The sequence below is a fragment of the Exophiala dermatitidis genome (assembly GCF_000230625.1).
Source record: "Exophiala dermatitidis NIH/UT8656 unplaced genomic scaffold supercont1.7, whole genome shotgun sequence".
Taxonomy (NCBI): Eukaryota; Fungi; Ascomycota; class Eurotiomycetes; order Chaetothyriales; family Herpotrichiellaceae; genus Exophiala; species Exophiala dermatitidis.
Genome location: NW_008751652.1, coordinates 1,720,248 through 1,743,136, shown reverse-complemented (window position 1 = coordinate 1,743,136; position 22,889 = coordinate 1,720,248). Strand labels below are relative to the sequence as shown.

General features: G+C 53.3%; 3 protein-coding genes across 4 annotated transcripts; 2 read left to right on the top strand and 1 right to left on the bottom strand.

Moving 5' to 3' along the window:
- Positions 1-2,031: 2,031 nt before the first annotated feature.
- On the top strand, positions 2,032-11,210 carry HMPREF1120_08451. Of its 2 annotated transcripts, none has more exons than XM_009162707.1 (4): positions 2,032-2,199; positions 2,394-4,554; positions 4,663-7,215; positions 7,270-11,210. In XM_009162707.1, the coding sequence occupies exons 2-3, from the start codon at positions 2,514-2,516 to the stop codon at positions 5,016-5,018; spliced, it is 2,397 nt and encodes a 798-aa protein (XP_009160955.1). In that variant the 5' UTR covers positions 2,032-2,199; positions 2,394-2,513; the 3' UTR covers positions 5,019-7,215; positions 7,270-11,210. The 2 variants fall into 2 exon arrangements, with proteins under 2 accessions (XP_009160955.1, XP_009160954.1); XM_009162706.1 differs by having other exon boundaries at positions 2,032-2,216.
- A 776-nt stretch (positions 11,211-11,986) lies between these two features.
- Positions 11,987-18,167, top strand: HMPREF1120_08450 (uncharacterized protein). The gene is made up of 5 exons (XM_009162705.1): positions 11,987-14,045; positions 14,665-14,929; positions 14,984-16,135; positions 16,219-16,884; positions 16,950-18,167. Exons 1-5 carry the CDS (start codon positions 14,043-14,045, stop codon positions 17,111-17,113), a joined length of 2,250 nt encoding a protein of 749 aa, XP_009160953.1. The 5' UTR covers positions 11,987-14,042; the 3' UTR covers positions 17,114-18,167.
- A 663-nt stretch (positions 18,168-18,830) lies between these two features.
- On the bottom strand, positions 18,831-22,386 carry HMPREF1120_08449 (cell wall glucanase). Its single transcript, XM_009162704.1, has 2 exons — positions 19,486-22,386; positions 18,831-19,437 (listed from the first exon to the last, which is right to left on the bottom strand). Exons 1-2 carry the CDS (start codon positions 21,594-21,596, stop codon positions 19,290-19,292), a joined length of 2,259 nt encoding a protein of 752 aa, XP_009160952.1. The 5' UTR covers positions 21,597-22,386; the 3' UTR covers positions 18,831-19,289.
- Positions 22,387-22,889: the final 503 nt, after the last annotated feature.

Sequence of the window (22,889 nt, the reverse complement as noted above, 5' to 3'; positions counted from 1 at the left end):
TCTCGTGAACGAGTGCAGCTTTGCGTGGCCACTGCCAGCAACAAAGGTAGATCCACTGGACCCAATGGCAGCATCATCTACCTCGAAGTTTTGTACTCAGACGCCTGCTGCTCCGTCAAGATCACATTGTCACTTGACACAGACGACTTTCTCGTTCATGCCCGACTTCTGCTTGAACATCGCAATTGGCTTGAGAGTTGCCATTGCTTTAACATGTCAATTGAGGAGTAAGTTGACAATGCTAGGTCATGGCGAGGCCCGAGCTTAGCATGAAGGTCGTTGGTTGACAGGACTGTACAAACCAGCCTTCAAGTCGACGACCCTAATCTCATGTGACCACTTCATAGACCTACCTGGTAGCTTTGTCGGAAAGTGGCTATGTCAACAGGCGTCCTGGTATGTCAATATCATCTTTCCCGGTTGGTCTGTAGGCGAAGACATGCCAAACAGTGGCATTCCATCGGTCCTCGTATGGCGTTCCACTCGTAAAAATTGGTGAATGAGGCTATCACCTCTCAGACACTGAAGATAGGGCCGTAGCCGCTCGCAGAATGATAGACAGATGTTCAGTCTGTATTGAAGATGCATAGCCACAATTCTACGATCTTGAAGGAAAACACGGAAGTTGCAGGCGCCTTAAATCGTGTTTGATGAGATTGCCTTGGAAACGGAACCGAAAAAACTGCACGTGATCAAGCAAGGCTGACAGAGGAGATCGATTTCCGGACCTGAAAAGTTTCATTAAAAAGCCATGAAAATACATACAGCACCTTCATTTGTGAGATAGATCATCCGAAGTCAATACGCTGAAACCATGGAACCATGGGTTAATGTTCGACTGCAACGTAGACGCACCAAAGTTCGAAACCAAAATCTCGACTAAAGAGCTTCATGTTGGCGAGGTACACTCATTACATGACGATCCCAACTTGTGGACCGTGGTCGTGGGGGTACTGGTCGTGTGCTAACCAGCGAGGTGTCACAATGTACAGAACCTGTAGAGGGCTGGTAGTAGGTTGTTGCCACCTCCAACTCGGATTTGACCTGTCTCCTTCGAAGGCCAGGCCAAAGATGAGGCGGGGTTGGCATTTGCATTGTGGCAGGCGAGGTAGACGGACGGACGAACCTGTAACAGCGCATGGTGTCTGTGTGTAACCTGCATCCGGCCTTCGAATCCTCGAAAGGCACAGGCAAACTGCTGTCGAGAGCTAGTGGAGATAGCCTGGCGCCCGATTTGATAGTGTATGAGTAAATGTGCCTAGCTGTTTCTGCTAAATGCTGAACACCCGGAAAAGTGAGACTCACGAGGCATCCATGGACTGGTCACAAAATCGAGCTGCGACTTTGACATATCGATCGTTCATCAGCGCCACCGCCGAGGGACTACCGCGATACGAAATCGTGGCCAGAGCGGGCTGCTTGTTTATTAAAAAGAGTAGACACAGGTAGTTGGGCATCAGTCATGTTCGATCGGCACTTTCCTGGTAGAAAAGCAGAACGGTTACCCCGGTTGGTTGGGCAGAAAGGAGGTATAGTTGCAGTGGAAGCGCGCTTTGTGGGGAGAGTAAGGCAGCTGTTTTCGATTCCACAGACAAGGCCCACGGTGGCAGTGCTGAGTTGAGTAACGGCGCAAACAGAGCGATGCTGGTAGCGCGGACTAGATGGCAAACTCCGTACGCATCCAAGAGGGTGGTGATCGCTGTAGAAGGCAGAGTCCATTGTAATGAGGCGAAAGAGATGAAGAGCAGGAAGTGAAGTTTGAAGGAACTCGGAGCTGAGTGTTGTACCAAAAGCACGAGTAATAGAGACCATCTGTGTCGAGGGCCAGATGCAGTGGAGGATGCCAGCATGACGTCGACTAGTATTGCATTAGCCAGACTAGTGGCATTTTTGTGCATAGCCATAGGCGTACAACAAGGCTTTAACCGCTACGTTGGCGACACTAGTACATATTAGTGTCGGTTAGTGATGCGCTGCGATACTAGGCTCGGCGCAGCTGCGAGATGCCCGTGCGGTGTCTCTCGCTGTCAAACCGTCTCCCATATTTACCTGCCAGTGGCATTATTTGTTGTTCGTCCTCGCCCTTCCACTCGATGCATCAACATCTCTCTTGCTACAGCTGCCCGGTGCTGCAACGTGTTGGCGAATTGTGCTGTTCAAGTTTCTGATCCTGGCCAGGAGTGTTGGCCATTCCAGAAGGTACCAATCCCCAGTCTGTGAGTCTCTGCCCCTCACCATGTCAGCGCAGCGCTCGCTGTCCGCCCTGGAGATAAATCCGCCGCCTTCACCTCTGCTGCATCACCAGTCTCCCTCCGGCTGTGTCCTATATGAAGCAGAGGAGTTGTCCTTCGAATCTCATCACTTGGCACTAACAGTCAATTCTTCACTTGCAGCATAGTTCAACAGCAGCCTTCTCTTCAGCTGGCCCGCCGGGCCTACAGTCTTCCTCGGCCTCCTCCACTGTGAACTTGATGTCTTGAGTTTTAGGCCTCCATTGCTTTGTTGTCCTCAACATGGCCGAGAACAGGTACCGTCCCAGTTCGTACGCTGATCCTCGCGCGTCCACCGGCATGGTCTTCTCCTCGTCTTTCGACCCTCGCTATTATGCACAGCCACGCTCGGGGTTCGACTCGGTGCCAGCGTCGCGACATGGCAGTGTCTATGCTACGCAGGGCGTTGCAAGGAAAACATATCTTGATGACCACCATCCCGGTGGTGGATCTACAATCAGGACCGAATATACTGTCCGCCCAAGACACAACTCTACGGTGGGCTCGGAATCCCGCAGGCCGGTCAGTACTGTCATAAATAGGCATCCTTCGCCTCCACGTGTCCGACCAACCGTCCTCACTACTTCGGCACGCGACGATCCACGAAGTCCTGCTATAGCCTCTGCGGGAGCAGGAGGAGAAAGATACCTTGTCCCTGCTGCGTCACATTCCCGACATCATCACCGCCATTCTAGTGCGACTGGCGCGGAGCAGGACCGTCTCGGCCCTGCGAAAAGCCAGAGACAACCGGAATACCACCGTCGTGGTGGTTACAATGCACCGTTACAAGATGAGGGGTTCTCATATACCACACCCAAAGAGCATTTTCTTCAGGAGTCGTCCAGGCCTCCGCAAAGACGGGGCAGCTACAGCCGGCGAGAACGGCCGACAAGCGTCATTGGGCTTCCCGAGTACAGAGCAGCCCCACGAAGAGATGTGCCACCACCCTCCTCGACGCGTGCATTAGACCGAGTCGAGAGGAGTGACCCATATCGAACTAGTGCTCCTCGACTTCGTGACTATGACGATCGTCCGGCAGAAATTGTCTCCCGGACGAGGTCGATGAGAGCCCCGGTGGTGCATCAATACCGTGATGATGATTATCCATTGACTCGGGAGGAGCGAAACCCCCGTATTGCAGCCAAGCGCCATGATCGGATCGATGACGACGACAGAATCCTAAGGGCTAGATATCGGGATGAAAGAGACAGAGAGGGTGCACGTGCGCTGCCTCGCGAATCTGAGCGTGTCAGGGACAGAGATCGCGATCTGGAGAGAGAAAGGGAAAGGGAAAAGGAAAGAGAAAGAGAGATAGACCGGGAACGAACTGGCGACCGGGATCAATTGCGAGAAATCGACCGCAACATTAGGGGACCTGATGACCGTCGTCCACCTCGAAGCCGTGAGGTCAGCCCAGAGCACTCTGGTCCCCGGAAAAGCCTCGCTACAGCCGCTGGCTTAGCTGCTGCAGGAGCTCTGGCTGGCGCGGCTGTCAAAAGTGCGAAGAAAACCCGTGATGAGTCCGAAAGCGATGATAAAGGTCGTAGGCACCGAAGAAGGCGACGCCACCATGCCGACGATGAAACTAGCCCAGACGAGCTTGCGAGTCACGTCGAGCGTGATCTGACTTTGAATGACGGAGAGCGTGCGCCTCACGACCGCCGCAGGGACGATCGCAAAGGTGACGGCGCGGAAAGTGAGCGTGATGACCAATATGATAGGCGGAGGCGACACCGTCGGCGACATAAAGATCGGGCTCGCGACGAGGACGAGTCCGAATCAACCGAGGACTCGGGCGGGAGGGGGCATCACGGACGCAAGTACGAAAAGGAGAGGGAGGGTGAACTACGCGAGCCTTCCGATGTACGACGGGAGAGAACACCCTCTCGTGACGGTCCCCGGGAAGCGGCATCCTCATCGGACAAGCATACCTCTTCTCCACTTCAAGACGAGGATACTCGTCCGAGGCGTGTACAGCTTGTTGAACCCGTGGAAAAGAAAGAGGAGTTCAAGCCAAAAGGTATCCTCAAACCTCCTCGGGAGGTTCCTTTCCCAGAGGACCCTAATCCGGAGCGTGAGGGTGTTGCTCCCCTTAAAGATGCAACCAAGGACGGGATACCGCCAAATGCACGGTGGACGAAAATCAGTCGAGCCTTGGTAAATCCAGAGGCTTTGGAGAAGGCGCATGAACGATTTGAGGAACGGGATGATTATGTGATTGTATTGCGTGTCATATCCAGAGAGGAGATCATGAAGCTCGCCGAAAAGACTAAAGAGATCAGAGGTATGTGCCCCCCTTTCCCCGTGGTGCCAACCCGACATGATGGTTCATCCACGTGCTCAGCCTCTTCTCTATCCCCATACTGGAGTACTTGCTAACAAAGCCCAACAGAAGCTCGTGAACGGCAGTGGCAAGCTGAGCTTGAACGGCAACGACGACGACCTAGAGAGGCCCGAGATTACAAGGACGAGAATTACGACACGGACGACGAAGACAGGCCACGCCTCGCGATCGATCAGGCTCCGCCCATCCAAGGAGATCCCCGAGCATATTTCGCGCAACAACAGCAGCAACTATCTAGAGATGCCGCTCCTGTTTCTGTCAACATTCCAGGACAGCCTGGGGTAGCAGCGCCACAAGTAGCTTCTCCCGTTGCAGCTCCCCCACCATCGCAGTCCCAGCAGATGCCCATCCCAGATATAAGGGTCGAATCTGACCAGGGAAACTATATTGCGAAGAATGGCTGAAGCATAAGCATGTATGGAAGAATCAACATTGAAACTTTCAACTGTCACATGATCTGCCCCTGAGATACTTGAATAAAATCATGACGAATGAATGCCGAGACCGGTTGGAATAGATACGTCCTCAAGCAAGCAAGAGTTGGTAGACTGGTGTCTTTGGCCTATCAGAGCAGTAGAAAGGACGAGGATGAGTTTCCACACGGGCGCCGTGGCCACGTCTCGGTGTCCACGCCAGAATGTGCACCTACACTGGCAGTATACGGAAGTGGCACGTGTGTGGCCTGCTCGAACCGCAGTTTCGGCTTCATTTCATGGACCAGACGCCAAAATGGCAGCGAGCCGATTCCGACGTTTTTGAAGGCCCGACTCCAACGTGGCTCCATTGTAGCTTGCATGATCCACTGGCTCCAACGATCCGTAGCAGACCCAGTCACAGTCCTACCGATGGACACCTTATGCGAACGAGATGCGACCTCGCCAGAAGGCCGGGCTCCCGTGGTTGGTCATCGATCACGTTTGACGTACAATGTGTCTAATTCTCCCTTGCAGTAAGCCAGTCCTGCTTCACCTCGTGGACATGGTGAGCAAAGATGACAGGAGCGGAAAGCGGAACTCGGCAAGCAGAACGCAAGAAGGATGCGTGGAGGATGGTTCAAGTTTGTTGTTAACATAACCAGGTTAGGGCACTCCACGGTGGAGGATTGAGCAGGAGAAAAGGAACGGCTCGAGTTTGTGACATCTGGAGACGGGCGAGGTGTCTGTCGATGAAGGACCGTTTGCTGTCAAAAGTGTCACCAAGAAGACGGTCGATTGAACCGGTCATGATAGCCTTTACTAGTTAGTTGTGGACGGTTGGGACCGTCAACCGCAATCACATCAAGTGTGGAAACTCAGTCGCCCGTGAAAGCCGTGGTCAGAAGAGACTGGCACACCTGTAGACTTTGGACTGTGGTGGTGATCGACTTGGTAGGATGAAAAAGGTAGACGATAATACTGGGATGGCAGGAAATATTTTGCAGAGGTTTGTTATGGACTGGCACGTATAAACTGCGTTAATAATATGGCTGCGGATTGTTTACCTGCGCTTGTACCTGGGTAACTAGCACTGCTTCAGAAAGCGAAAATCTATGCAAAACTTGAAGCTTCTCTTTGTCTAAACCGACGATACCTTCTGCCGCATGCTGCGATCAGCTCTGTTCACAACTTAGGACAGCAGCAATCTAGTCCGACGGCCTCATCGAATCCAATCTGTCTCTTTCGCCATGCTGGGAGCGCACATGCCCTCAGGCGTTTGCTGCAGCCATCCTCGAATCAATCGTGGACTCCTAGTACCTGGTACCTGCTTCTTGTACCTGCCTGCCGCCTGCGCCCCCTTCTCGGCCGCCAGTCTACCGTCCTTGCTGTTGTCTTCACGTACCCTTGCTTGTAATCCCAGCCATCCGTACAACTCGCATCGTGCAACTGCCGGGCTAGTACCTGAAGATCTTATTCTCACCTTGAGCAACTTGCCCAGAGTACAAAACACCACCTGGACGCACGCCGCCGTTGCACCCCGATCTCCTCTCGTGGAACAAAACTCGTGGTTGGCACGCAGGGAAGACAGCCCTCCTCGGGGTGTCTCTTGTGACACGCGTGCATTACTCAATGTTGACCATTCCCTGTCTATCTCTCGAACGAGGAGGACGATGTCACATACGTAAGGGCTTTCTTACCTAGGTATCAGATTTCCTGTTATGCTGACAGTCTTCCGTTGGCGTGACCACTATCTATCCGAAGAGGTCACCCTGTAACAACAACAGGAGCCGAAGTTTTCGGGGTCGACGCGTACTGCAGTATACAGCTATCCTGCTGACACCGCGTCGACCACTGGGCGAGCTAAAGGCGGATCTGTTCGGTAGCATCTCTCCTCCGACAGCATCCATGAACTTCGGCTGCGATTGACATGTCCTAGTTCGGATGGGATGGATCGTCGTTTTCTCCGCTCCAAGGTCTTCGACCAATGCCTCAAACGTGCGAGGCCGTGTCCGATCTCACTACCTCGCGACTTCGGTTGCTCAATTACACATGATGGGCGAGAAGACCTGTTTGTTTCCATCGGTCCGTTATGCTCGCCATCGAGCATCTTCCTGACATTGGACAAGTCTACGTCGTCTAGAGACAGCGGCAGACAACACGCTCTTTGATCCTCAGGGTCTGTCTGGTAGGTCTTCCCTCCAGCTAACGTTGCCCAGTGCTCACTCCTCCTCGCTCCCAGTGACTGCTATGGAGTAAATTGACTGCGGCCAACGGTGCACGCTGGAGCAGTCTCAAGGAAGAGGCCGGTGGTGGATCATCTTCTAGAAGACAAAGTTTGCTGTTCAAAAGCCAACCCTGGGTACGACAGCTATTGTCTCTGTCTGTACAGCCCTTGAAGGCTGGGGATCTAGAGCAATCAGGAAAATGCTTCAGCACGTCTTTGGGCATCCATCAACACTGCCCCATAACTGCAGTCCGCCTTCGAGTGGAAAGAGGCGTAAACAAAGGTCGCGCCTATCCGGACAGTGGTTTCGCCAACATATTGCCCTTGCGGCTCTGCTGATCCTACAACTAGGACACGCAGTATGTGCCACAGGTAGGTATAGTTGGCAGCTCATTAAGGGCACATGTCACTGCAGAGCCAGCCCCTGGGAAGAACTCGCGAAAGCCTGCCGAGCGGGTCTCAGATATCCTTCCGTTCTCGGACGCCGGTGGCTTGATTACGCGCAGATAATGTTGGGTTCTGAAACACAGAAATCTAGCACTGGCAGCATCTTAACATTCCCAACAGCATGCAGTCTGGGACCGGTAAAGTGTACACCAGCTGGTCTAACCAGACCAGGGTCTAAGACGGTCCACCCAGCCAACCCTGCAATCAATCATTCAATCCGCAACGAGCCCATGGCTGCACATCCGAAAGATTATCATCATCCGCCATCCGACCGGGACTTTGTATACTACTGTTCGAGATCGAAGGACTTCTGCGGTTGGAACAACTCCAGCCGTGAATATGGTCTCAATCGTGCATGAGAGGTGCAGACAACCGAAATTAGAGTGCACCCCAAGCTTGACAAACATTTCATATCACGCCAGACATCTCGTATCACAAACAATCCTAGTATTTGACCCGGGAGAAGACAACGCCTCACGATACAGCGCTAGTGACCCAGTCTCTCCTCATTCAACGTAGAATCCGAAAACCTGCCTAAGGTCGACCTGCCTGCCATCCAGGACGGGCTGGGGAATTCATGCTCCATGCATGAACGAGCACACGGAAATCTGAACCAGCGGCCAATGATTCGCATAAAGAGAGCGGCATCCAGCACGGCGCAAGTGGGTAAACAGCGCCGCCACGGAGTGCTTAGCGGAGAAGAACAAGAACAGTCGCAGAAGGGAGCCGGCTGACCAAGAGATCATGCAGTAATAATGGTATCCGAAGCCTGGCCCCAGCGGACGACGCCATGGCGGCAGACAGAGATGTCTTGCACACGGCAGGAGAAGCGCCGCAGGAAACACGAAGTCCGCGCACATGCGCAGTTTGTCATTTTTCCCTGCACTCCATGCTTGGAAATAGATGGATCAGAAGCCGCCACAGTTGGTATTATTAATCATGTTGCTCCCACATTGGTAAGAGACTTCTCGAGGACGTCCGAAGTTGTCCGCGACACCCAACAGCGAATGATCAGCACAATCATGTCAGTCTCGATCATCGATGAAGATCGAAAAGGCTCCCTGATATGCGTTGAGGTACGCTATCTACATTGCTACAGAACTTATCCTTTGATGTCGTTATGGCCTCCTGCCAGTGACCAACCAAAACAAATAAACATTCTGATATGTGATATGTGACAACATTATGTTATAACATGAGCCCATGGAGGGCTTGAGCAGGCATGAGTAGGCGAGATGGAGGCGACGGGCGGGAGGCGCATAGACCAGCAACTAGGAGAAGCGCCAGAAGAGACAGGCTACCAGCAGGCAGACGGAGGCCAACGCAAACCCTGGGCTGCACGGCTTTCGGGGGTGACATGGGGCACGACAGTCCTTGATTCGATCCCCAAACGAATGGAGGCCCCAGTCGTGTGCCAGGGCGTGTGCCCCTAGACGAGTTACGGCTGACGGTGGCCGCCTCCAACTCAAACCGACTTTGAGATTTTGCATTGCGGGTCCACAAACGGCAGCTCAGATGATAAGCTTGCCTCATTCTTCCGGCTCGGTGGGTGAGTCCTGAACGCGCACGGTTTCACAACCAATGTCAATCGAGCTGTTGCCCACCGAGAGGTAGTGGTTGCGTCAGCGGTGCATAAGCATGTCCCAATGATGGCAGCTGAGTCACGAGAGACATTTCGGTCAGAAAGCCCAGGAGGGGGTTGAACAGTGACTGCTGCAGTTCAGTAGTGGCAGTCGAGTAGACGGCGGTGGCAGCCCTAGAGCGCGCACAGAAATGCGGTGATCGACCGCGCCAACAGCCATATCGAGGATCAACGCCGGGGCCACACATGGCAGTCAAAGACGGTCGTTATTGCACAGCGGGTCTAGCGCCGATCTGGGTTTAGTCGCAGGGATCACCAATGTCCTGGGCATCGGGCGGGAGAGTGCGAGAACCTCAGGCTAAGGAGGCTGAAGCCGCGATTGAAGAGATGAACGCCTCGATGTCGCGGATTGTGCTGCAAGAAGCCCGTCGGCACAGGCACTGCTTTGGAAGGGCACCCACCAACCTCCAGCACCTCGAGCTGGCATGTGGACGGTGGTGTCAAATCGAAGCTGATGGTGATCTCTCGGTGTTGTGATGGAATCCTTAAGCATGCAGTTGCACCAAGCACGGCATTCGGCGGCGGTCCAGACGAGGAGGGCTTGTCAGTCTGGGTCCGCGATTTGAACAGCGGGATTGCCAGTGGTGGGAGCTTCACCCTGGGTGGGGAGGGCGCTTGGGCCACAGGCTGCGTGATTGACAGGTCTGGCTCGGTGGACAAAATGCGGTTCTTTGGAAAGGGCATGAGAGAAGACTCTGCGGCATGCGAGAAGGGAGACTCTGCGGTCCGACTGCCAGTGGCAGCCAGTAGCGTCGCCCGAATTGACGTACGACAGGTGAGATTTGGCGACCGAGGTGAGCAAAGAGGAGCTATGCTCGCTCTGCGGCGTTGCGGCCACCAGCCTACGTCTGATGATCGCCGACGCCGTTCGCTGTGTTGGACATGGTCGCGGGTTTAGCAGCACTGCTACCGCAATCACCTACTGCGGAGCCACTACGACTACTGGCAGCACTATACCACTACGGATCTAGTACCAGGAAGCCTTTAGGGCTGGGCGTGTTTCGCAGTCAAACCCCGGCGCATCCAGTTGGAGATTGCAGGGGTGGTCGCGAGCCCTGAACCAGCCCCCGGCATGCAGTGCGTGGTCGAGAACACTCACTGCAATTTTCTGTACACTACAATATCTCGAAGGTCGACTACAGGCAAATTGCCCTAGGCAGCAGCTTGCCTTTCAAGTTTGCGATATCAAAAGCTAGAAATGCTGGACGCTACTGTGGTGATGATTTGCGCACCTCATCGCCATATTCGAGCATCAGACGACGTTACAGCAGCCTAACCTCGACACCGATCTTACGCGCGTCTTGTAGCCGTATTCAGCGACACCAAGACATCGCTATCACCGTCCTAACACAGGTGATACTAGTACCACAGCAAGTTGAGGATATCTGGATTGATCGTCCCGGCGTCTTGACTGTTCAGTTCAAGTTCAGCGGCGGGGCTGAAAGCTCGAGCAAATGTCGCCCGGTGTCTGGTGGTCGGTGCTGATGATTGTCGTGCCCATAACTTAGCGGCTGGCTGTGGTACGGGAGCTGCAGTAGTCGTAGTTCTGCGGCACTCTTAGATCAGCATGTACCACTGCTACTACTACTAAGTCCCGTCTACAATGTTGTAAGCAACACTTGGGTACAGGAACACAGAGGTCCGTGGGGAGGTGCTCGAAGCCATTGGAAAGCATACCTATAACGGGTCGTATTTACGGCCGTGGATGCAAGTGATTGCAATAATTGATTAATGGGAGAAATCGTCCGGCGATCAGGGAGATTATGGTCAGAATGTCTAATCGTATCTAGGTATCTATAGGTACAAGCAAATAATACCTATACCAGCATTGCCACCACTAGAGATGACTGCACTGGTTGGCAGCCGATGCTGTGCCTGTCGAAGATGCTACTGTACGTACTGTACATGAACATGTCTCCTGGCAGCACCTTTACAATATGTACCTAGGTCCATATCGTTGGTACTGCAGATGTCCACATGGTACTCCTATACTACTAGTCCTGTACCTGGGACTACTAGGAGCAGCAACAGCCCTTGCAATGTCCGCCAGGCATCGGAACAGGCATCCTAAGCGCCATGCTACTCTCGCGTCTTGCAGAACCTTATTTGCATCAAGAATTAGTACTAGTAAAGGAAAGAAGTACTACGAGCAATCAGAACATGAAAACCGTTGCATTACTAGTATTGCACTGGCATCTCCGAGTCCCAGCCCTGATATTTCAGTGGCCGTCCATCATTGGCCGACTGCCCGAGTACTATTTCCAGCCCGATCGCCAGGCCGCATTGAAGTGAAATTCCACCCCGGCCGCTGCTCTGCCCATCGGAGCTAATTGATCCATGCAGTGGACTGCCACTGGCAGTGGAAGACGAAGCTGCTTGTGATGATAGATTGACGTGTCTATAAATTGTTGCGCGCGGTTGGCTGGCGGACGGGGCGGACACGAAGGCGCAGAGAACGACCGTCGCGGTTGGAGCATGTCGTGTTTCTGCCTGCCCGTGTTCCAATGTTTTTCCGTCGTGCAGTGGCTGAAGTCTGCCACCGAGACCTCGATGCCAGTGTCCCGCTTCCACGCCGTTTCGTTACTCGTTCGCGTCTTTCTGCAAGGCATTGACTGCATGGCGGTACCAGAAGTAATTAGTAGATCAAATCCAATTGACCACTGTTCTGTAGGTAGCATTGTCAGGCATTAATGATCAATGACGGTCAGACAACCCCGGACCACAGCGTGCAGAGCTTCCACAACTTGAACTTCAGCCACGTACAGAAACTGGCACTTGGATTGAGTGCCATGCTCAATGCTCGATGCCAGGCTCGCCAGCTTTTCAGCGGTTGCCCATTTCGATCCTCTCTTCTCCACCCACTGGGCACAATCTGGGCCATTGACTCTTGATCAAGGCTCCTCTGCTGTTACTGCTACCTAGACAACTGGCACACTGCACGAGAGCTGCCAGTGTTCGTTCTACGCGACAAGCGCACGCCTCTGCATCCTCCTCGCTTCGACCCCTTCAGGTTCATCGTCGTGCCAAAGTCTCTATTGCAATCCTGACCCACGCAGCCCGGGGTCTAGTCGAGTGCTGAACCCGTCGCCCTCTCACGGCCGGCCCAATACTCTCCAGTCCAGCTTGCCAGTCCAGGCCGCGTATCGTCGTCCCATCCCCCGTCCCTTGCCATGGCGCCTGCCCAGAGCAAAAGGCCTGCCGCTGCCAGCGCCCCGGAAAGATCAATCATCGCAGGCTCGCCCCTACGCAGCCAGCAGCCAACGCCTACAATTCCTCCTCCGACCTCGAACTCGTCCTCGTCCTCGATGCACCTCTTCCCGGACAATCACAGTGGCTACCATCAAAATCATAACGTGCAACAACATACCATATATCAGCGACCTAGATCTTTGGCCCCAGTCTCAGGCCACAATAATGCCGCAGGCAGTGGTGGCGTTGGGCTGGGGCTGGGGCAAGCAGATCCTGATGTAAGTGACCTGCAAAGCCCATTCTTTCTCAGCACCCCAGCATGTTCATGTTTTGCTCCTGTACCTTTTTCATTTCGCGACATGGGGACGGTACAATGTACCGTTGTCTTCCAGGCCTGCACTGTTGATATTATTGCACCATCATACCGACCCTGGTTACCGACCGTTGGAGCGTATCTGGGCCGTCTCTGGGAGCTCGACGTTAGGGCCGTCAGCGGGCGGAGACGGTGGATGGTGAATGCTACCCTGGTCCCTGCAGCTAGCATGGACGGATAGTCCTGGTCATCTCCCATTCTCCCCTCTCCTTTCATCCTGTGGCGGGCCTTGCTACTCTCCCTGGTCCGGGATCAGGGAGCCGGCACGTCTCCTGGAACAAAGTTGCCCACGGACGGTGTCGAGCTGGGAACTTTGGGAGCTTTGGGGCCGGCAGTTGGTCCACTACCGCCCCTAGCACTGACAGTCTGGCACGGCACCCGTCGCATCAAAAGACCGCTGGCACCATGCTTCGGCTGTCAGGACGTTAGCGCAGCCAGTGGCCACCTGGTCACCAGCAGCAGATGCAGACGGCATGCAACCAGCCCACCCTGTCACCCGACTTAGCGCGCGACCAACCTACGCAACGAACAGCAAACGGGCTGTCCTGGCTGTCCAGTCCGTCCCATCATAACCCCCGTGGACCGACTGACCGATGGCCCGACCATGGTTCCCAACCTGCCAGGATGCGATGCCCGCCCCATTTCCCGTCCTTGTCTTTGGCCCTCACGCTCTAACTCAAGCTCCCGCGCCGGTCGAGCGACTCCTCCCACGATCCACTTGGCTGGCAAGCCCGTCGACACCAACACCCTGCCCATGGCTCTCCCGAGTCTCCATGTCTATTTCCACTCGTCCTTGTGTTACAAGGGCCTCGTTGGACCCCTCGGACTGCAGCGGTCGTCTATGATTCCATCTTTCTCGTCCTCGCCAAAACTTGATTCTTTCGAGCAATAGACTTTCCTTTGGTTCTGAGCGCCTGCACCGCCACGTCTGACGTCCATTCGGTCGTTCTGCGTTTGCTCTTTACGAACTTCGAAATCAACACGTCCCCAAGACACCCAACACCCCGTCTACATAGGAACCTCACATCCCCATCCACCCCAGTCCTTCCAATCCCCTTCTTGACCAGCCCGAGAGTGCGCGCAACCCAGTCATTTTGAACCGACTATCCAGCCCTCCCTGCGCACAAACCTCAGTACATGGTATGCACCCTGCAACAAAGTTCCCCTCCCCGTTCCCTCGTGGCTGGCTTGTCTGTCATCAAGGTGGCGGCCTGTATATCCCTCCAACTCGATCCAATGTTTCGAGGTCAATATCACTCTCGACCCCGGCAATCTTCTCAAGATCTTTGGGCCTGACTTCAAGCCTTGCAACCATCCTGCGCATCCTAGTGTTGCTGGTTGTTGTGCGACAACTCGCTCGTTTTACTTGTTGCGGCCCAATAATCTCCCCTGCAACGGCGACAGGCACGAAACCAATTGTCTGGTCCTTGGGATTTTTGAAGTACGCGGTCTCGCCCTTTGATTGCTTGTTTGGATGCTATCGTCAAGCCATCGCCTTACCGTGCGAGCAACTATGGATCCTTGCCCTGACCGTTAACCAAGGGGCTCGTGCATTGCATCTACGCGACAAGTACTGGATCATCAAATCCTGCCCAAGTCACCGTGGCCGAGATCTTGGCCTTTTTTTGATCAACCCTGGCCTGTCTACATCCTGGCTCGGTCGAGATCCTTTGCTTTTGGTCGTTTTTCTTGATCAGTGTTTGCTGCGATCTACCCATATCTGAAGGAGTCTTGTACTGACAGATGGGTCTCCATGCAGCATCGTACACCACATCCGTACCAGAACGTTGGTTCGGTGCATCAGGTGAAGCAAGAGTCGCAAGCGTTAAGCGGCGGTCAAACTGCTCAGCAACCGTACCCTTCGCCGAGTCTCTACACGCCTCACCAGGGCATTCAATCGCCCTTCTTGAACAACCAGGCTCAGTTTCAAGCGCAACAACCGCCCGGCGAGGCTCCTACCCAGTATCCGCCAAGTCAGAGTCCGAGAAGCCAACACAGCGGTGTTGGGCCATACTATTCTACAGGTGAGTAGAAGGCTCAAATGGAGCAAGCGTGGCGACTTTGTTGACTATAGCCAGCAAAATCAGATTCTATGGCAGCAACAGCGACCATGCAGAGGCCTTATCCCCCCATATATCACACACCACAGTCGAATTCGCCCGCCTCCGTGACCTCGCCTCAGTCTCACGACCCTGGCAGACCTATGTATCCCCAGCCGAGTTCCCAGTTGAGTCAGCCACTCTACGGGTACCCTCAGTATCCGTCTATAAACCAGGTGCATCAACCGACGTATGGAGGACACCACAGTCAGACGCAACAACATCAGCTCAACTCCCAGCCACTGCTCCCGTATCAGTCCACAACCCCCCAGTTACATCAGGGTCAAGTTGCGCCTCATCACTCGACAATATCGAGTAGCCCGCGATTGAAGTCCGAGTCCACACAACCGTATCAACAAACACCACAGCCTCGCCCGGGTTTATTACCTCAACAACCGCCCCAACAGCCACAGCAGCAGCATCAACAGCCGCAACAACCACAAAATCAGGCGCCGGCCGCTCAAGCTGTTGGCCTATCTCAGCAACCCTCTGCGCAACATCAATCCCAACAGCCAAACCCCAACCTTCCTGCAGGTTCTAATGCCGCCCCGGGACCGATTCCTGCCACGACACCACTGGTGGTGCGACATGACGGAAATGGCGTACAATGGATTGCCTTTGAATACTCCCGGGATAGGGTCAAGATGGAATATCACATACGGTGTGACGTGGAGTCGGTGGACTCGAATTCACTATCACAAGAATTCAAGTCGGAGAATTGTGTGTATCCACGAGCCTGTGTGCCCAAAGACCAGTACAAGGGCAATCGGCTGGCCTACGAGACCGACTGCAATCAAGTTGGGTGGGCTCTGGCTCAGCTGAATCCATGTTTGCGAGGGAAGCGAGGTCTGATCCAGCGAGCAGTCGACAGCTGGAGGAACAGCAACCAGGACCTGCGATTGAGGAGTCGTCGAGTGAGACGTCAAGCCAAAATCAACAACCGGTCCAAAATGACGGCTTCCCCCACCGGTACGGCACCTGGCCCAGGCGGCGCTCTGCCGACCGGGCTTCCTGGTCCAAACTCCATGGCAGCTCCCAGTGCCAGACCTCCTGGTACACTGCCGGGTGCACCGACCCAGATCCAACAGCATCCGCATGAGGTACCGCCCCCGGCACCCGATAACATTGGAGGTATGTGTCATGCTACTATAGCCACTCTAACCCCTTGAGCTCAAGTCATGTTCTTCTGGCTTGGCTTGCTAACTCTTCAGCAGCCGCGGCATATAACACGGCTCCTCAACCGTACCGTTCAAGCACTGGTTCACAGCATATGACGAGTCCTAACGATATTCGCCAAGGTCATGTTTTTTCTGGTTACAATAACTATCCTGCGGTTCCGACGTCTCTAGCCCCATCTATGGCCCCCACACTTCCGGGTGGCCTGCAACATTTGGGACGGCCTGGAGGGCCAGCAGCCATGGCGTCCAGAGAACAAGAAGAAGAAGACAATGCTTTATTTGGGGACTTACCCGAAGGCAAGCGGCGAAAATTTATCCTCGTGGAAGACACGCAGAAAAATGCCCGTGTCCGTGTTAAAGTCACTCTTGATCAGATCGAGATGAGCGAAATTCCCGACTCATATCGCAAGCAAAATTCCGTCTTTCCGCGAGCCTACTATCCTTTCCAAATGCAAACTGCACCTGAACCGACCCGGGGAAGTCGGTTTGTCGAGGAAGGTGACGAGGTGGATGGTGGAGCCCCCACTCAGGGCAGGACTTCTGTCCCGGTTCAAACCACTGACGGAGAACTAGAGGTGGACGTGCCTCAGATCTCCCGAAGCAAGCGTGGACGTGAGCAGAAGCTCAACGAATTAGGCCACCGCATGGCCTGGGGTCAGGGTCGGGTGTTTTCTGGTCGACCCATCTTTCTTGCCCGTGCTCGTAAGTGCTCGGAGAGCCTATGCTGAAACTCGGGAAAGCACAAATCACTGACTTCGCTCGCTCAGTGGACGCTTATCGCAGCAAACAGCGAAGTGCTCTCCTAGCAGCAGGTTCCGAGACTCTGACGATTCCCGCGCATTTGGAGACCCGGCCGGGCAAGAGAAGGTGGATGGAACGAACCAGACCCACAACCCAAGCTTCGACCCCACCGATGCTGACCTCTGAATGAGAGGGTCACCATGGGCTGTGTTTGGTACTCTTTGTTTTGAACAACTGTAACAATACTGACAAAGTACAAGCCGGCTTTTTCTTTTCCTTTTCTTCTATTCTCCGATACACATTATCAGGCGGCCTGTTTTGGTCAGCTACATGGATGTACGACTGCCCTGCATAGTTGATACTGCAAGCGAAAAGACGAAGAAAAGTTGTGTCATGTCTACAAGCCACTCTCAAGCTTTCTTGCGCTTTTCTTAGCTTCGAAATCTCGGCTACGGCAAAGTCGGAGAAAAAGGTATTCAACATGGATTTGGGCAAATACGGGGATTTTTCATTTTTTCATTGCACACATGCACGCTGGAAATGAACAGGACGGATGGACGGGTTGTGACGTGGAGGCAAGGTCTTTGTGTTGAATCCAGTTTTTGTTACTTGGATGTGTTGGGAATGTTAGCTTTGTTGGACAAAAAGAAAAGAAAAAGTCGGTGTTGATTGCGAATTGTGTGGGTACTGGGCGATTGTATGGATGGGTGTCTGAACGTATGGGAATGGAACATGAACAAATTGCGGGGATGGTTTGGGTCTTTTGGGAACTTGAAGATTGATACCTATGGATGGGTAAGTGTGTCAGTGTCACACTGTTGAGATGGATGTGATCATCAGCCTGCACTGGTAGTGGTTGAGTGAGCGGATGCGGATACCCCTTTGCGACCAGTGTACCTTTTTCTTCTTCTTTTACACAACCTTTTTTTCTCGGCTGTTGCAGGACGTGTTGAGATTGCTTGCTGCTTGTGGGCAAGAGTATCTCGACGGGCTTGTCCTGCAACTCGACCTTTTTCCCCATGTGAAGGGCTTGCCAATGAATGGAGCAAGAGTAACAAACAAAGACTTGGAGAGGTACTTGCAGTGTGGAAAAGCGCGGCAAGGCTAGTGGAGGGGGAATGGTGGATATCAATCTTCTATATAGCAACACCATCAGATCTGCCGCGTGGAGGTGCGAAAGCAGTGCGCACGCTGGCACGACTGATGGTGACGGCCAATTTGATTCTTCTCTTTTTAGTGCTCGACCGATCTTTTTTGATCGTTGTTCTTGATGTTGTAGAACGCCATATCTTCAAGTTTGTTTGTAGGCAAATCGTCAAGAAGAAGTCTGATCAAGCCAAAAAACATGTTTGTGTCTGTCTCCTCTTCAATCTCGCTGGCTGGTTTGCTTACTACAGGTAAGTTGCAAGTGAGTTTCGGTCCACGAGGCCTTCCTTTAGATCGATCTAACATGGATGTAGCGCTGGTTTCTAAGAAGGTTGCCTGGAAGGGGGCCAGGTCTCGTGAGATGACTCCCTCCTAAGATGTGGTGACAGAAATAATTAAGAGTCAATCAAGATGGGAAAGAAAAAAAACTGAAACTCAACTCAACTCGACTCAGATGGGGCTGCCAGTGATCCAGGCCTCGTGTCGTAAGCCTGCTCACGTTACGCTATTTCCTAGAGTTTTCGAAAAAGAAAAAATAAATCGAATATTTTTTTGGGCCATCCTGGAATCTTGTTTCGAAAGGTACCTAGTTGTAGTGGAGTGTTCTTCAAGTTGTGGAACTTGGGGACAAAATACCTACACTGGCAGTAGGTACTATCTATATAAGTACCGCAACACCCGAGCTACTACTTACTAGAACCACTGCAGTGTACCGGCAGAAAACCTCATCAGTCATGACTCGACCCTGTGCCACTGCACGGGTCCTCGATTTCTCCTGTTTCTGGTCCCTGAACAGCATTCTTTGCTATTGGAGTCCCTCCTAGTAGGACCGGTCTACTACTTACTGACTGTAGGTAGGTAGGTCACTTGCCTAAGTACCTAGTTGGTACCTGTACTCGTATCCTGGGAGTGTAACAAGGTACTGACTGGCCTGACTTTCATCATGCACCTCCGTGTAAGTTGTCTCTCTCGCCAAGATATCAGGAATACCTTATGAAACACGACCAGTGCGGCACCGAAGCGACAAAGCCAAGAGAAACCGTGCCTATTTCTACAATGTCTCGCCTTCTGTCATGCTAATATGCATACCAATGGGAAGATCAAGAAACCACCACTTTCATGCTGCCCTTCTGGGCCCAAGTTCATCTCGTTCAGGAACCCACGATTACGCCCCATTGGTCTGAACAACCATAACCATTCATGTCTAATCTCCGTCCCATTCATGACCCGACGGTCTTGCCATCACAGTCGGGAATCTGTAGACCGGGCTTCAAATTCCTGCCGGGATCCATCAGGCCCCATTTATCCTCCCACTTCTGCGTGTCGGTGTAGAAAGACTTTTTCCAAGGTTCATCAAAGGCCTCGAACCTACCGCTCAGATTAGTAATGGCCTTTGAATACCGAGTGCGGACTTACCAGAAATAATCCGTCCCGTTGGCCAGCGCCTGACAAACCCAATCAGCCATAAAGGTGTTCATGTTGTCAACGCTGGCAACGGCTCCACTTTGCCCGGGCGAACAAGAACCATCTTTTCCGCCACAATCCGTCCCTCCAGCGCTTGGCCACCCAGTCTCACTGATGACTTGCTTGACATCGGCCATTCCGTTGGTCAAGATGACATCATGGTTTTGCCAGAAATCCCAGGTCCAACCAGCAGCCACCTCAGCAGTGACACCAGCGAAGAAAGGATGGATATTGGACATGACAAGGTCGACGACCTTGACGAGCTGAGCATTCCAATTGTCGCCTAGGTCCGATGTGGCAATGGGCAGATCGTAGCCTTTGGTCTTGAACTGAGACCTGACGTCTGTGAGAATGTCAATCAATTCCTGTTCAGACTGTGCCTTGTCCTCGCCTGCACGATACAGAGCTTCATTGCCGACAATAACGCCTTTGAAAACGGACAGGTCCTTGGTGTTGGCGAGGATTTCGTACATCTGTTTTATTTGTCGATCCGTCGTGGTCTGGTTCGTGTCAATCCATACCCCCATCCACACCTTCATGTCAGTCAGCTCGAGCCGGTCGATGGCATGCAGAACCATTTCTGTTTGATTACAATCCGTGCCATACAATCGAACAGTATTCGTCAGTTGCGAAAGCACGGCCATATCCCGGGTAACGTTGTTCTGCGATGGCGGATAGGTAAAACACAAAGGGTATTGAGTGCCCCATGGGGTGTAGTCCATACCAGGAAACACTTTGTGCAGGTTCTTGTTGTTCATCAAGGCCTGGATTTCCTTGGAATCTTTTCCAAGATCTCCATTAGCTGCGGTGTCGGAGGCGGCGTTGTTGATATCACCACTCGAAGAACTGCCGGACGAGCCGCCGGAACCGTCTGAATTCCGAGTTCCAAGCACTCCGCCGACAATACCGCCAACGATAGCAAGGACAATCACAATTCCAATCGCTACCCTGACCCACGTCATTTTCCGCTTTCCCTTGGTCTGTTGTGACAGCCACTCGCTTCTCTCAGGCTTTGGGCCTGGATTCACCGGGCCGTAAGTACCACTTGGCGTGGAGTTCTTTGCCTTACGTCCAAAAAGTCCGCCAAGAGCTCCTGCAGTGCCACCAACGGCACCCGCTCCGGCGGCGGAAGATCCAAAAGACGTATGGCCTCCCTGTCTGCTCGACGGCTTTCCCTCCATCATACCGTCGTCTCCATCATCGTCAACAATGTTATGAGGGTTGATGCTGGCCTGGTCCATAATACTTGACGAGCTCACCGGGTTATTGAAGGGGTTTTGATATGGCGAATCTTGATAGTTGCCCGGGTAAGATTCGGGATGGCTGGCACTGGCAATTGAATGGTAATCCTCCATAGGGATGCTTCTGCCCGACAGTCCAGAATCGGGTTCCATAGAGGAGTAGGGGTTCCCACTCATGGTTGTCGCGGCGACACCACCAGCGGCAGGAGCAAGGGAAGAGCCGTAAGGGTTGCTCTGTTGCAAGCGCGAAGGTGTTTCCTGTTGTCGATATGGGCTGGTCTGACGAGGATAGTCTCGGCCGTAGGGAGAGTAGGACTGAGGAACTGGAGGCATGCCATTTTGACCACCCCCACTATAACCATGGTCGTGTGGCATCCCAGAATTCAGATTGTGTGCCCCCGCTGATAAATGGTGGTCGTCAAAATCTTCCATTCTGGAGTCGTCCCCTGGGTAGGTCTGATAAGACTGCGAGTAGCCCGGATCTGCTCTTGAAAGTCTGGTCGGGCTTGCTCTATGGGGCGGCGGAGGAGGTGCAGGGACGTCCTCGTAGTCTTGTTGATACGGTCTGCCTGGGCCGTATGAAGGATCGCCGAGGAGATGCGTATCCGGTGGTATAGGACGCCGAGGGGAAGGAGATCCCGCTGCTAGGGGCCGTTGAGGTGAAGTCGAGGCATATCTGGGCGGAGGTGATGGGTTTTGTCGTGAGGAAGAGTCATGATAAGGTTGGTAGTATTGTGGTTCGTATTCAGGTTGCGCCTGCGTCGGCGGAGTCAAAGTATGTTCATCATGGTTGTCGAAGGAGAAAGTCCGCCCGTAGGACATTGTGTTCCAACTGCGGCTATCCGAAAGTATCAGGGTCCTGGCATTCAAGCGGTCAAAGTCTTGTTGTAAGCCTGACCGTATCAACTCCTAACTCTTGCCTCTCGAAGCGAGCGTGTCGGGTTGGGTCACTCGAACGAAGGGCGAACCGAGCAACCGGTCGGGATGTTGAAAGCCCAGGAATCGGGCAGTTTGTGTGAAGAGACAGCGAACGGATGGTCCTTTGATAAGGGCGCAGGTACACCAGTAGTGGTGCTGTCACACAACGTCACCCAGGATTTCAGGCGAGGTTGAAACAGCGCGCTGGTACGTGAGGTAAAGTGGCCTGCCGGGATGCCAGGAAGAAGCAAGGAGAGTGTGGTATTGCGACGATGGCAGCGGTGATGGGTGAATTTGAGAAATTGCAGGCAAGACAAGCGAGCACAACGTGAGCGACAGGCTGCGGTGTGCAGTCTACCTCATTGTCCTACCAGGCTCGAGTGGATTACTGCAGTGGGCGGCGGTAAACAATGGAATATCAACCAACCAGTACCTGGGTCGGGTAGATCAGCTGGCGTTGAGGGTTATGCAGTGCAGCAGAATGGTAGCAGGAACAATTGTATCAGCATTCAAATTGCTAGGCACCCAGGAACTGCTTGGAACTCTGATGGTGTTCACATTGTGTACGGCGCAGACATGAAAGGGATTCGGAGTCGGCGGCGCAGTTTGGCAGCGTTGCTGGTGAAACACAGAAACACAGCCACTGACGCCCGCACTAAAACGGGACTTTTGCTGGTCTGGGGTTAGTGGGTACTAATGAAGCCGATGGGGCCTCGCGTGTGCCCTGTCTGACGATAGTATAATCACGCGTCTCCCAGCATATTGACGCGACTCGGAATGACTGGCTTTCTCGTCAGACAAACAATTGTACTTAGTGGACCAGAAGTAGAGCCTCGCCTGAAACCACTTTTCCATGCTGAGTGAGGAGCCTCCCATTCATCGCACTACAATTACATGGATATACGACGCTGCAAAGCACCTGATGTGTTGGGAGGCCTCATCAGCCCGAGTCTTTTCGCTTTTCGCTGTCTCCTGAAGTGTTAGGCCCCGACCTCAGTGACGGGTGATTTAAAGCCCGTTTCTACGGATGGTTGGATTGTTGGCTCCTGATATGCAAAACTACAACAAGGCAGAGTTCACGTCGACTTTCGACTCAAATTCAGTTTTATCCATGTTTTCCTTGGTAGCCATTCAGTTCACTGGCAATCCTCTAGACCTCTGTTCGATTCCAATCTCCAGGTCACCTGCTTACATGAC

What these genes read in the sequence shown, in the direction of transcription:
- HMPREF1120_08451 (XM_009162707.1), top strand. Translation starts at nt 2,514, where the DNA reads ATGGCCGAGAACAGGTACCGTCCCAGTTCGTACGCTGATCCTCGCGCG. An exon ending in AAAGACTAAAGAGATCAGAG is followed by an intron (nt 4,555 to 4,662) that starts GTATGTGCCCCC and finishes AAAGCCCAACAG; the next exon opens with AAGCTCGTGAACGGCAGTGG.
- HMPREF1120_08450 (XM_009162705.1), top strand. An exon ending in TGGGCCATACTATTCTACAG is followed by an intron (nt 14,930 to 14,983) that starts GTGAGTAGAAGG and finishes GACTATAGCCAG; the next exon opens with CAAAATCAGATTCTATGGCA. An exon ending in GGCACCCGATAACATTGGAG is followed by an intron (nt 16,136 to 16,218) that starts GTATGTGTCATG and finishes ACTCTTCAGCAG; the next exon opens with CCGCGGCATATAACACGGCT.
- HMPREF1120_08449 (XM_009162704.1), bottom strand. Translation starts at nt 21,596, where the DNA reads ATGTCCTACGGGCGGACTTTCTCCTTCGACAACCATGATGAACATACT. An exon ending in AACGGGACGGATTATTTCTG is followed by an intron (nt 19,438 to 19,485) that starts GTAAGTCCGCAC and finishes TCTGAGCGGTAG; the next exon opens with GTTCGAGGCCTTTGATGAAC.